The sequence below is a fragment of the Pezoporus flaviventris genome, unplaced genomic scaffold (genome assembly GCF_033815535.1).
Source record: "Pezoporus flaviventris isolate CSIRO_AGI_PZ_B2104156 unplaced genomic scaffold, CSIRO_AGI_Pfla_v1 ptg000037l, whole genome shotgun sequence".
NCBI lineage: Eukaryota > Metazoa > Chordata > Aves > Psittaciformes > Psittacidae > Pezoporus > Pezoporus flaviventris.
Window position 1 is genome coordinate 20493035 of NW_026892585.1, and position 13144 is coordinate 20506178.

Sequence of the window (13144 nt, forward strand, 5' to 3'; positions counted from 1 at the left end):
ACGGTGTGTGTACATAGGTGAGAGGAAAAGCAAGTTGAAGTTCACAGTAGTTTAAAACTGTGTATGAAACAGCAAATTCTTGATTCAGACAGATTTGATCAGAAAACCACCCGGATATGTGGGGATTGTGTGGGTGTAAACAAGTAACGTTTGGGCCTCTCTGCTTTGAAAGTGATTCTTTTACTGAAATCTGTAGGGAGGATACGTAAAATGCAATATATAAACTATAGGTTTGGAGTTAAAGACCACCTGGTTTGGTTTGGGTTTCTTGTTTGTTTGTTGGGATTTTTGTTTTTGTAGTTTTCTAGCAGTCATTGCCACCACATATGCTAATTCAGTAAGAGTTTTTTCGGGGGCATCTGCCCTTTGTTAGAACGGTTTGAGAAGTCATGACAGCTGTAACAGTGGGCTTGTAATTCCTCATCTGTTGGCATACTGTTATACTATTTCAAATGAAGGAAGAAATGAAAGTAGTGAACTACTATCAGAAGAATGCAAATAAAGCCTTAACTTGACTTCTGAAATATACCAAGATATCTTGTCACTGTTCTCTGACAACTTTGTTGCTTCGTGTTACCTGAACAGAAGTTGTTAGGAAAAACTTGTTACATCCTCTCCAGCATGCTTGCTGCTCTAGAAGTGCACAATTTTAGTAAGTACAGTCCTGTGTTAGTGCCTTTTGGTTCTGTGAATGTTTCCATTGAGCATGCCAAGATGCGGATTTTGTAATGTGGAAACCCACATTATAGACTTGGAATGAGCCCACAGATTTATTTCATATGGGATAACAGAGAGTCTTAAGACAGTAATAGCTCTCAGTTTTTAACAAACTATGCTAGATTTGAACCAGCGGCACAGTGATGAGGTAGCTAACTCATGACATTGCTGAGCAGTTGAAAAATAGCATTCATATTGAATGGTGTTATGCTTGCAGAATTGTGTTTCCTGCTTAAATACAATAACTCATGATTTTAATATATATATAAGGGTTTAATATTAATTTGGTATAGAGTTTAAAATTGCCAGCTCCTGAATTATTGTTAAAATGCTGATGGCAAAACTATTCAGTATTAAAATTACTGAAGTGCTGTAACACAAGCGGTATGTATTAAGACAAAAACACGAATCTATGTAAAGAAATGCTATTGGACAGTTCCTTCTGAAAAATCTAACTTTTGTGGTTTGTTTTTTTGTACAGTGCAGCATCTGCCATGTCTACGGAGGGGCAGAGAGTTGACGATAGTCCAAGCACTAGTGGAGGCAGCTCTGATGGAGATCAGCGTGAAGGCGTTCAGCAGGAACAAGAAAGGGAGCAGGTTCAACCCAAGAAAAAAGAGGGGAAAATATCAAGCAAAACAGCTGCTAAACTGTCAACTAGTGCTAAAAGGTACAGTGTTCTTTTTGTGTCTTCTTTTCCCTTCTCTTTCTTCAGCTATCAGATGTATGTATTGATTCAGTATATTAATTTTGCTTCATTATAACACTACTGTGTCAGTGTAAAAGCCTAATAAGACTGGTCACAATAATGAGACCTGTATGCTTTTTTCCCTTCTTTGACAGATTGCCTCTTTCACATGGTTTTAATAGTAGCTTGCATGATAAAAGCTGACATTTTTTTTATTGCTAGTAAAACTCAGACAGTTTTGTAGCCTTATAAAATATATCTCTATATGTGTATGTATGACTGATGTTGAAACTTGTCAGTGTAACTTACAGTTAATTAACCATAAACATTTCAGACAGTTCAGCAACTCAGCATGTTAGGACTACCGTGATACCTATTGCTGTAAAGTACTGTGTTTCCTTTCCCCAGATGGTCAGGTCAGAAATATTTGAGTGAACAACAAATGCATGTTGGTTTCATTACTTAAAAACTCTGGTCTGTTTTAATACCCAGTTCTTTTCCTTCTCTTTTCTACTTGAAAGGTGGGTTAGTAGAATAGCTAATTAAATTACTCTGTGCTATCATGTCAATCTCCAGATAATGGCTGTCTTGCTTGGACTAGACAGAAGGAATTTACAGCTTAGTGTTGCTCCATTAGTACGTGTAAGGGTGTTAGTCTAGGCAACAGGATTCAAATGGGATTATAGTGACCGAAGTTAAACACTTCTAAAATAATCCAATGAGAGACCAGTTCTGCAGATGATCCTGATGCAGTATTCCCAGATCCTGTTTCTTTGCTAATTCAAGGTTGTGTAAACTAAAAGAGAAACTATTGGTGTTGTGCTGCTATGGTGCTGCAGTAAAGAAAAAGCATTGAGGCCCTATTGCCATAATTTATAACATATGCATATAGTAGAAGTTCATTAATATCAGTATACGAACATGTTTGTACATCTCTTCAGGATTCAAGTCTTTATCTTCAAGTCTTTAATCTGCCCTTACCATTTACATACTTTTCTGAAATCTCTTCTGTCTTTCCAGTGAGGCATTGTCATGCTTTTCTTCTGGCACAGACACCTTCCTTAGAGCTAGCCTTCTTTTTTTCCTCCCCAGTGAAATGCTCTCTGAAGACCCATTCCTACTATGACACAATTAGGAGATTATGTAGTCATATTACTTACAGGATAGCCAGCAAAGCTTGCCCCTATTTCCTTTTATGACTAAAGGAAAAAACCCAAAGCCAGACCATAACAACTTTCACTTCAAACCCTGATGTAGTTAATCCTCACAGCCGTTAAAGTTTCTGTCCACCTTCTCTTTCAGTCTGTGTCCTGCTGTTGTTGCTTTTTAGATATTAGGAATATTGGACTAGTCATGACTTTAGAGGTCATAAAAATGAGTTTTTAACATCTTTAGAAAAGAGTCTGTGTTCTGAATTTTGTACAAAGCCTAATGTAATGATGCCACAATTCTGACAAGGGCCTGTGGACACTATCCTATTAAAAAATTAATAATGATATGTCAGAAATTGGTCTATTAATCTTAGCTTTGTATCTTCAAAGCTTAGAGCTTTTTTCAACATGCTTTTCACAGTGATAAAATTATTTAAACCTTTTAAAGTTTAATCATATCTGCTTATGATTCTGCTGAAACTAATTATGCCACTTGCTGACATCAGTACGTCTGCCAGTTGGACTCTAAAGCCAGCTTCACATGTGTACTAATATTGAAGGAAAGCCTTTTATTATGCATTTTAAAATCTGAGATGATTTACAGGAGTTCTATAGATACATGCACAATAAATACAATTTTTGGGGAAAAAAAAATCCTTGGAAAGATCACAGCAACATAGTTTTTTGTAGTCATGTTTTTTTTTTTATAGTATCATAGGCTGTTTTTGGGGGGGGGGGGGTTTTGGTTTTTGGGGTGAGTTGTTTGGTTTTTTTGTTTTTTCAGTATTCGGTAGTTTGTGACCTTGTTAGAATTGGGATTATGTTTCTATAAACATTCTTAACCTGGCCAGGTTTCCATAGTGGAGGCTTTGTTTCTTTGCTTTTTAATTAAAACCAGTAATGTCTCAAGGAAAATCAGAAATTAAAATAGAAGATAAAAAGGAGAGGAGTAACATAAAGGAAGGAAAAATGGCACTGAGTGCTCGATTTGTGACAAGTATTACAGAAACTACATATAAAGTATCTTCATAATAATACTATTATTTTGTTCGTTAGAAGTGAAAAATAGTGCAGGAATAAGGCTATACCTCCTCAATGGGAATGTCGTTCTTGACCAGATTAAAAAAGTCATCTTTTAAAAATATGAATGAATTGAAGTGATTCTGCTGCCCTGATGGAAAAAAGACTGAATATATGCTTAGCAACCTTTTCTAGCTTTTGAATTCAGTGAGTTTGTATGGCATTACTGTAAAGTCACAATAATCTTCACTTAGGAGTTTCACTGTGCAATTCCCTTTAATAACTCCATTACAGTTGAAGGATTCAGCTCTGCTAAAATCAGTCAAAACAACAAACACCAGTGTACTGCAGTTATGGCTTTGGTCAAGATTCCTTAATTCCTGTTTAGAGCACAGAACACCAGCAAGTTATCACAGCACTGGAGCCACAGTCACAGGCTGCAGACTAACCTGAGTTTGGAAGTTATGTTTTCTCACTTGGAAAGGTTTTTCATGCATATGGAACTGTAGTCACAGTATTTTTGTATTACAGTATGATACCTCCTGTATATCTTGGATTAGAAGGAAGATTTATGCATCTGTATTTGGAATACCTCTGCTCTGTGTTTTGTTTGTACGTTTATGTAGTCAGATATAAAAAATTTTCAGTAGCATTAGGTTTTATATAAAACAAGATTTAGCAGCATGTTGGCTTTTGCTTTTTGTATATAAGTAAACTGCTACCATGTCTTATGTATGAATATAGAATCATAGAATCATAGAATAATTAGAGTTGGAAAGGACCTTAAGATCATCAAGTTCCAACCCCCCTGCCATGGGCAGGGACATCTTATGCTAAATCATATCACCCAAGGCCTCATCCAACCTGGCCTTGAACACTGCCAGGGATGGAGCATTCACAGCCTCCCTGGGCAACCCATTCCAGAGCCTCACCACCCTAACAGGAAAGAATTTCCTTCTTATATCCAATCTAAACTTCCCCTGTTTAAGTTTTAACCCGTTACCCCTTGTCCTATCACTACAGTCCCTAATGAAGAGTCCATCCCCAGCATCCCTATACGCCTCCTTCAGATACTGGAAGGCTGCTATGAGGTCTCCACGCAGCCTTCTCTTCTCCAGGCTGAACAGCCCCAACTTCCTCAGCCTGTCTTCATACGGGAGGTGCTCCAGTCCCCTGATCATCCTCGTGGCTCTCCTCTGGACTTGTTCCGACAGTTCCATGTCCTTTTTATGTTGAGGACACCAGAACGGTACACAATACTCCAGGTGAGGTCTCACAAGAGCAGATCACCTCCTTTGACCTGCTGGTCACGCTCCTTTTGATGCAGCCCAGGATATGGTTAGCTTTCTGGGCTGCGAGCGCACACTGAAGCCGGCCCGTGTTCATTTTCTCATCAACCAACACCCCCACGTCCTTCTCCACAGGGCTGCTCTGAATCTCTTCTTTACCCAACCTGTAGCTGTGCCTGGGATTGCTCCGACCTAGGTGCAGGACCTTTCACTTGTCATGGTTAAACTTCATGAGGTTGGCATCAGCCCACCTCACAAGTGTGTCAAGGTCCCTCTGGATGGCATTCCTTCCCTTCAGGGTATCAACTGAACCATTGCTTTCTAAAATGAGCTGATTATGGAGGCTACCTGAAATGATTTGAATCAGTATCTAAGATTTTTGATTTGAAGATACAGAGTCTCTTCTGTTAGCATTGTTAACAGGTATCAAGCATTGCTAACAGATGGTATCAAGAAGGCAGAATGCCATCACACACCATCAGTCTCTGTTAATACTTTTAGGACTAGCTGCTATACAGGTGTAATAGCTTACAGCATATGTCATACACTGTACCGGTCCTTCAATTTTCCTCACCCAGAGGGCATCACCTTAAATAGCAACCTTTCTTACCCAACATGTCAAGATTGAGAAACTTGCTGCATATCACAATTACAGTTCAGACATGGAATTGAATTGCTGTCCTTGAAAACAGCAGGCATCTTGTTACCTCTTAAGTAGCAAATCTTAGCATGACCTTTGGATTGAGAGAAGTATAACCATTCTTGGCTGCCATAGTAGCTCAACAAATAAATGTATTGTTTTCCTTGGCTTCTGAAGCTGATAGTTGAAAATCTGTATTGTTATGTGTCCAGTCGGTGAATTTTTTTTTATAACCATCTGTGCCTACAGTGAATTGTGAACTTTGAAACTTTGGTTGTAATCTTTTCTTCATTGAAAGAAGTTACAACCCAAAGGACTAGCAAATAGGCAATGGGTTAAATTTGTCCAAAATGCAACAAAATAGAAATAAGTACTTCCCCCCCCCCCCCCCTTTTTTTTTTCCTCGGAGAAGTTTATCACAGCACTGTTTTCAAGGAATCTGGGAATGAAATTTAGCATGTTGAACATGACAGCAAAATATGGAGTGCTTTTTCTTAAAAGAAATATCCTTGTCATTTATTGTGCATCTAGTATGGAGGCGAGAATATTTCTTTTCCTCCAGTATGAATCTAACCATCTTTAGCCGAATTTTCTGCTCGGTCACAGTTTATATAATACTGCAATACATACCCATAATTTAATTTCTTAGTATTTTCTTAATAGCATAGTCTTTGGCATGGACTATTAGTTCATGAGGCTTTAATGCATAGAGATGTGTATTTTGGAAAGGTAGACATGGTAAAAAGAGCTTATTGTCATGTAGTCCTTTATTTTGCTTCTTTTACTGTTAATTATGTGGGGAAATCCTTTGCCATGTTCAGTTTTTTCTTACCTTTAAGAAAGCTTTACTGTTTCCTTCATGAAACAGCACAGATTCCCCCTAGGCTTGGAACAGTAGTAAATATGTGTCTGTGAGAATTAATAATGTTTGAAATCCACAATGTACTTTGATGCTTCTGAATTTAGGGGTAGATTAACCTTTGCACTATTACTGGAAGGCAACTGTGTTTGTTCTTTTCTGCTAGTAAAATGGAGGGGGAAATATTTTTATATCTGTATATCTGTAAGAGAGATAGGGGTCAAATGGCTTCTTTAAGACAAAGCAAAGAGTATGAGATCTGACATTGCAAATTAAATGTCCTACGTGTACAGCCCAGGGCTTTGATTACTAGCAAGGGCTTCTCCCCTGCTCCCCAGTATACAGTAAACCAGTATGTCATCTGTCTAAATATAAACTGGATATGTATAATGATTTTAGTTTAGAGCCCTTTTTCCTCTCTCATATAGCTAAACACAGCAGTAGTGAGGCAGAAAATCCAAAGAAAATGATGCCAGAAAGAACTCGGCAAAAAATGTTTTGTTGCCAGAGGCCACATATTCTCGCGGTGAACCCTCTGTGGTCAGCGAAGGAAATGAGGCACATCCTCTCCTGTGCCAGATTTGGAGGGCAACTCAATGAAACACGTGCCAGAGCAGTGGAATAACTCGTGCAGATAAAGGCCACCTTGGACACTGGAAGTCTCTTATCAGTGCAAGACTCTCTGGGATGCTGCCTGACGATTTAATTGTAACTTTGAATGCTGTGACATGTGAACAAGCTATTGCATGTCAGCTGCTCTGCAGAAATTGTTTATGAATGTGCTCTCAGCATGAATGCAAGGTAAATTAAGGTCGCAACAAAAAAGGTGTAAGGTGTATGTATTAATTTTAGTTCAGGATGCCGCAGAGTAACACGGACAACTTGCTAAGGAGCAATTGATGGACAGTATCGTATTAATATCTTGTTTGTACAAAACCAATAATGAATGAAACACCTTTTTATATTAGATGCTTGCAAAAGCAATTAGGACTTTTGAACATAAATAGAAAGTATCATCTTATCAATTTTGATGGCTTGAAGCAGAAAGGTTTTGTTTTATTTAGATGGTCTTTAAGGTCCCTTCCAGCTCAAACCATTCTATGATTCTATGATTCTTGTTTGCTCAATCACAGGAAAAGCTTGATAAGGGGCCATTTTAGTGCTCTTAGCGTTAGAAGTTAGAACTTTTGGATTGAACTGAACAGAAGAAGAAAAGGAAAGTCTCTGTACCCTTTTTTTTTTTTTCAGAACAGAAGGAATGTGGGTTAGGATTTAGGAGGAAGAATGTAAGATTTTTGATCTAGGATCCAAGTTGCACTTGTCAATCTGTTCTTGATGTGTCTCAGACTCACTGTAGTGCAATGAAATATTAACTGTCCTTACTACTGTATGTAAAGCAAAGGAATAATCCCTGACTCAATAGGAGTTCAATGCCATCATTCTGTAACTTCCCAGAAGGCAGAAAAAGCAACCCATAAACCACAGAAATTGAAGATTCCATGCTACCTAGGCTTTCCATGATTTAAATTTGTGATAGTAAATTTCAAAATCACAGTAGAAATTTGTCATATAGAGAATAAATATTTTATGCATCTCCCACACTTGTAAAATCCCTTTTCTGAAAGGTGTGAACTGTTACGATTATTTAAATGGAGTAACTTTTTTAAAGCAACATGTTGATGTGCTTAGAAGTCACTAATCAGATTTTCCCTTTTAAAAAAGGTGGTGGATTGAGCAGCCTGTGCCTGTATTTTTGCAAGAAAGGAATTATGTTTTGGGGGGAAATTATATTTACCCTGTAGGTGTAAATATTTCAATCAGTAGAAAAAGCAAATAAACATTGAATTTCTCCCCGTTTACAGGGGTAACTAATGTGTGTGTATATAGGGTTGGGGTACACAGGTTAGAAGAAAAGCTAATCATCTGAAAGAATGTTTTTATCTTTTCAATGATATCATCTGGTCTGATAAATTATTATTACCTCTAGCTGCAAATCTTGCCCACATATGTCCTAATTATTTCAGAATGTGAATGATGCAGGATTAGAGTTTCTGGTTTAGGCCAGTTCTTCTACTGCCTTTGGTTCATTTATTCATTATAGCCATAAAATCAACTCGGAGTGGCACAGGGGGAATTTTGATAGTGGCTGTGAGACCCCTCAGCATGTAAGATTGTGTTTGGATTTTAACACTGTATAGAGGATTAAACTGCTCATTTTTATGTTATATGTCAATATATCTGGATGTTTATTTTGATAAAACATTTTCTTTGCCTGTATTTATAAGCAAAATGGGTGGTGGCAGCCATTTTTAACAGGCCTGAACTTTTTGTATTCTGGTTTGAGCACATATCTTGGGAATTTGAGTAGTGTTATTGTGCAGATTTTGTTTCTTAGTGTAAGGAATAGCAGAAATAGCCATGTGCTCCCGTATGTGAAATCCTGTGAAGAAGGCAAGAAGAAAATACTGAGGGTGCATTGAATTGCTTTTTGTCCTCCTTCTAAATGTTTGTGGTTTTGCACTGAAGCAGCCTATAAAAAAGCCTTGGGCATAGTGTATAGGGAAGGTGGCCATCACAGTCCTGCTTATGGCATCATACTCTGGCAAGTCCTTGGGAACTGTAAGCTACAAGTTCCTTTGGGAACTCTATAAACTCCTACTCTGCATGTTTAAATGTCTTCAGAGGGTGAGATACTGGCTCTTACGCAGATGCTGTTATAAGGGAAAAGAACCCGTATTGCTAGATGTGTCAGCAATAAGGATTTCAAGGACTTAGTGTGTCAGCATCAGCCTAGGAATGTTCAGAAATCCTTAAGAATGGAGTTGCTCTGCCTGGAGGAAGAGCTCCAGCGGGATGCCTCTAATGAGTGCAGTTCCTCAAGGATCTCTACTGGACCTGCTCAGCTTCATGTCTTCGTCAGTGACTTGGAGGATTTGGCAGAGCATTTTTTACAGATGATAGCAAGTTGGGGGGAGCAGTTGGCACAAGCAGGGCTACTGCTCAGAAAGACCTCAGCAGGCGCCAAGAGAGGGTTCATAAGCAACTCATGAAAATCAGCGAGAACAAATGTAATATCACACGCATCAGATTTAGGAAGGACTAACCGCTGGTAATGGTACAGGCTGGGGAGCAGCTCTGCTGAGAAGAATGTGGGAACCCTGGCAAGCTCACCGTGAGGCAGCAACAAAGGCTAACTGCCTCCTGGAATGTCTTAACAGGAGCACTGTCAATGAAGAGAGTAAAGTGATTTATCTCCCTTTACTCAGTTCTCATTAGACTGCATATGGAATAGCATCTACCCAGTTTTGGGCACCCCAATTCAAAGAAGGCACGCATGGGAGCAAGTCCAGCAGCATGTCTGCAGTCTGACCACGGAGCTGGAGCATTTCCCCTTGAGGATTGGCTTTGGGGACACCTGATAGCAGCACCCTGATACCTAGAAGGAGGTTAAGGAGGAGGCCCAGATGGGCTTTTCTGGGGAGGGTGAAAGATAACTGTCTGGTCTGTTTGGGCTTATTTTGCCCTGTCAATATGAGATGCATTAAGAAACTAAATATTGTGGAGAGTAAGAGCTATGAGACACGTAGGCAGAGGGGAAATACAGAAGAAGAGTAATGAGACATTAGTTATTGTGTGAGCAAAGGAGCTGAGATCCTTGACCTGTAGAAAAAGTGGGATTTTGTAGGTAGCTAGTCATGGCATAACTTGTCCCAGATTGGAGGATCATTTTTCAGAAAATATTTGATTTTTACTTCCATATTTACTTGAGCAGTTTCATGAAAACTTACAGCAACAGCTTTCCATCAGAAGTTGCAAAAATTATATTTTGTTATTATTGGTTACTATAGAAATGTTCATAAAGTTGAAAGAATTACAGCTTCATGAAAAATATAAAATAAATCCTGATTTTTATATTTTCCTTTTAAGGATTCAGAAAGAACTTGCAGAAATTACATTAGACCCTCCTCCAAACTGTAGGTAAGTTCACGTGGATTTAATTAATTTGGAATATGGAAATGGATTATATGGAATTATAGAAATTACATAATTTGCTGGAATAATTTTTAGCTATTCCTTCATGCTGTTTACTTAGTAATTTTGGAAGATGATAGATACGATATTGTGATAGATAACATGTTTGCCTACATACAGGGAATTGATATGCCATACTTCCTGGTAACAAGAAGTGATGGTAAAAACTGATTAATCCTATGATGCATTAATAGATATTGGTAAAAATCAAATCACCCTTCATTTAAGGTATTCAATCTATAGCCTTTTGTCTGATTCTGTAAAGTCTAATCTTGGTGACAGTTGCTGCTATGTTTGATTCCTTTCTATCGTGAATTGTTAACACACTGTGCACTGTGAATATAACGGAGAAGGGAATTTGTTACAGGCACAAACTATTATTTATCTTCTGGCTGTGCTTCTGGTGATCAACTATGATATTCAGTGGAAACTTCCTGAAGTAGAGCTTATCATGGCACAGCCTTTCTAATAATGACCGTGCACTCGTTTGCTTTCGGTTTGTTTTGTGGTTTGTTGTTTTGGTTTTTTTTGTCAGGTGTGTTTACTTTTGATGTGTTTAAAATTTGCCCTGAAATGAGTAATGAGGTAGGCCTAGAAACGCTCGCTGCCTGGTGGCTGGACAGCATACAGTTGTTTTTAGATGTCTGTCTTGTGCTTCTTATCTGTCAGCTTGACATATGGTCAGTGTTGGAGCTGGGCCAGGGCTGCACAGCGCTGCTTAAAGGAACCCCTGCCACTGCATATCTTGCAGTGAGAGGCCGGGCTTGGTGCAGAAGAGTAGCTTCCATCCAGACCTGCCAACCTATTTCAACTGATGTGGTTAGTAGGATTCATTCTATTAGTGCAGTAAAAAGAAAAACTGATAGAAATAGCTGATTGCATGCAGCTCTTATAATTAATCCCAGTAAGTTTCAGTATCGAATTAACTTAAGTGACTGGTAGTAAAAATGACAGCTTGATTGTTTTGGTCTCTTGGCAAAAGTATGTGTGAGAAGATAATCTAACAAGATTTGATGTGGTTATGCTGGATCTCACTTAAGTCAAGTGGCTACATGCTAAAGTGCTGCATAGTGAAGTAGCCTTGCAGTAATAGTGTTCAAAGAGTATTTCAGTCAATTGGGATGAACAGTTCTTTTCTAGATAAAACATTTTAATAGCTAAGCTGTTCTGTCATACTTATGACTGTGTGTGAGTCTTCAATCACATCAAAGCTGTTTCAAATGGCAGATTTTACTTCAGTGTTGATGACTGATGCCTATTAGTGGATTGATTTGCTGAGATGAATATAGAACTTCAGTCTACTGTAGAATAATGCATAAGTCTATGAACTGAGTCTAAAGGCTTATAGTTTTTAGGGCAGTGTCATTTGTTCTAGTTTTCTGAATCATTCCCTTTATAAAAGAGCAGTTGTTTCAGTATACCAGATACGTTAGTTTGAATTCCTGTTGCTAGCAAGTGTAAAGTGAGAGTTGGCTGTCTTAGCGGAAAGCCCTTTGGTGACTTGCAATTTCAAAAATAAAAAGTGAGCTGGAGACTTCCTCTGCTGTTTTTGTTTGGGTTTGTTGTTTGTTTTTTTATTAATCATTTACGCTAATGATAAAATGACTATAAAGTGCCCTGTGTGATGCTGTTCTGCAGAATCAAAAAATTACATTGAACTTTGTGTGTCTGCTGCTTTAACACGGGTCTTAAGATGCAGAACTGTTTCATGTTGTGATCTTGATAGATAACCATTGGTAACTTTACTATTAGCAAATGTTTTTATAGTAAATATGGAATCACTTCATTTAGCTTTATGCTCTGTTGGCATAGTCTAAACAGGATTTTCATTTGAACTTCATCTATTTTTCTATTCTAGTTAAATATTACAAAATAAATACATCAGCCAGACATGATTCTTCAGCATAATAAAGAAAGGCAAGCTTTTATAGTACAGTATCTCATATCCTAAAGTATTGATACGTCCTTTCCTGGGTTTAGTGAAATTTAGATCATTTTTATAAGTTGTTAGATTTTTCTAGTAACAACACCCCCATCATATTTCAAAGATTTCCTTACAGATGTAGCTGCTTGAAATGGTGGTGATTCCCGCTTACCTTCAGTATGTGTCATCTTTTACATATAAAATAAATCATGACTGGGCAATGGGAATATGATAAATCTCAAAACTAAATGTCACAGAAGATGTGAAGAAAAGTAGTCGTATTCAAGAATACCCTCTAAGTAGTTATTTAGAAAGTTCTGATAGTTGGGATTTTGAGCTGAATTGGAACTTGGGTGGAATTTTGCAAGATGTGTTGCAAGACTTTTTTTTAACTACAGCAAGCCAGAGCTTTAGGTTTGTCTCATTCAGGAAAAAACCCAAAATGGAACAGTAACTAGTACAGTAGCATCCTATAATGGCACGATAGGCTACACGGTCAGTACAATCTCCAAGGGAGTTGCAGCTTCCACTTCTGCAGCAGCTGCAATCTTAACACTTCCCTTGCCTCATCCCCACTAAGAGAATAGGCTGTATAATCTTGTTTGTCTGGAAGACAAAAAAAGTCTTGCTCACACATGCCTTGTAATTGGCAGATTATCACTGCTGTGACTTGCAGCATATTTCCAAAAATGTGGAAAGCTGTGGATTTCAGAGTTCCTAAAAAAAAAAAATAATAATAATCTGTCATGTTTGGCTTTAAAAGAAGATTTAATGTTATAAGACATTAGTTTTACCTGCCTCCATAGATATTCATGTTCTGTAGT

General features: G+C 38.0%; 1 protein-coding gene across 1 annotated transcript in view; it reads left to right on the forward strand.

The window, feature by feature from the left end:
• Positions 1-13144, forward strand: part of LOC133275131 (ubiquitin-conjugating enzyme E2 E2) — a 210618-nt gene that overhangs the window by 3442 nt on the left and 194032 nt on the right. Inside the window, exons 2-3 of the mRNA XM_061464928.1 lie at positions 1199-1387; positions 10292-10342. Coding sequence (XP_061320912.1) covers positions 1212-1387; positions 10292-10342 — 227 coding nt within the window. The 5' untranslated portion in view covers positions 1199-1211. The remainder of the gene's footprint in view (positions 1-1198; positions 1388-10291; positions 10343-13144) is intronic.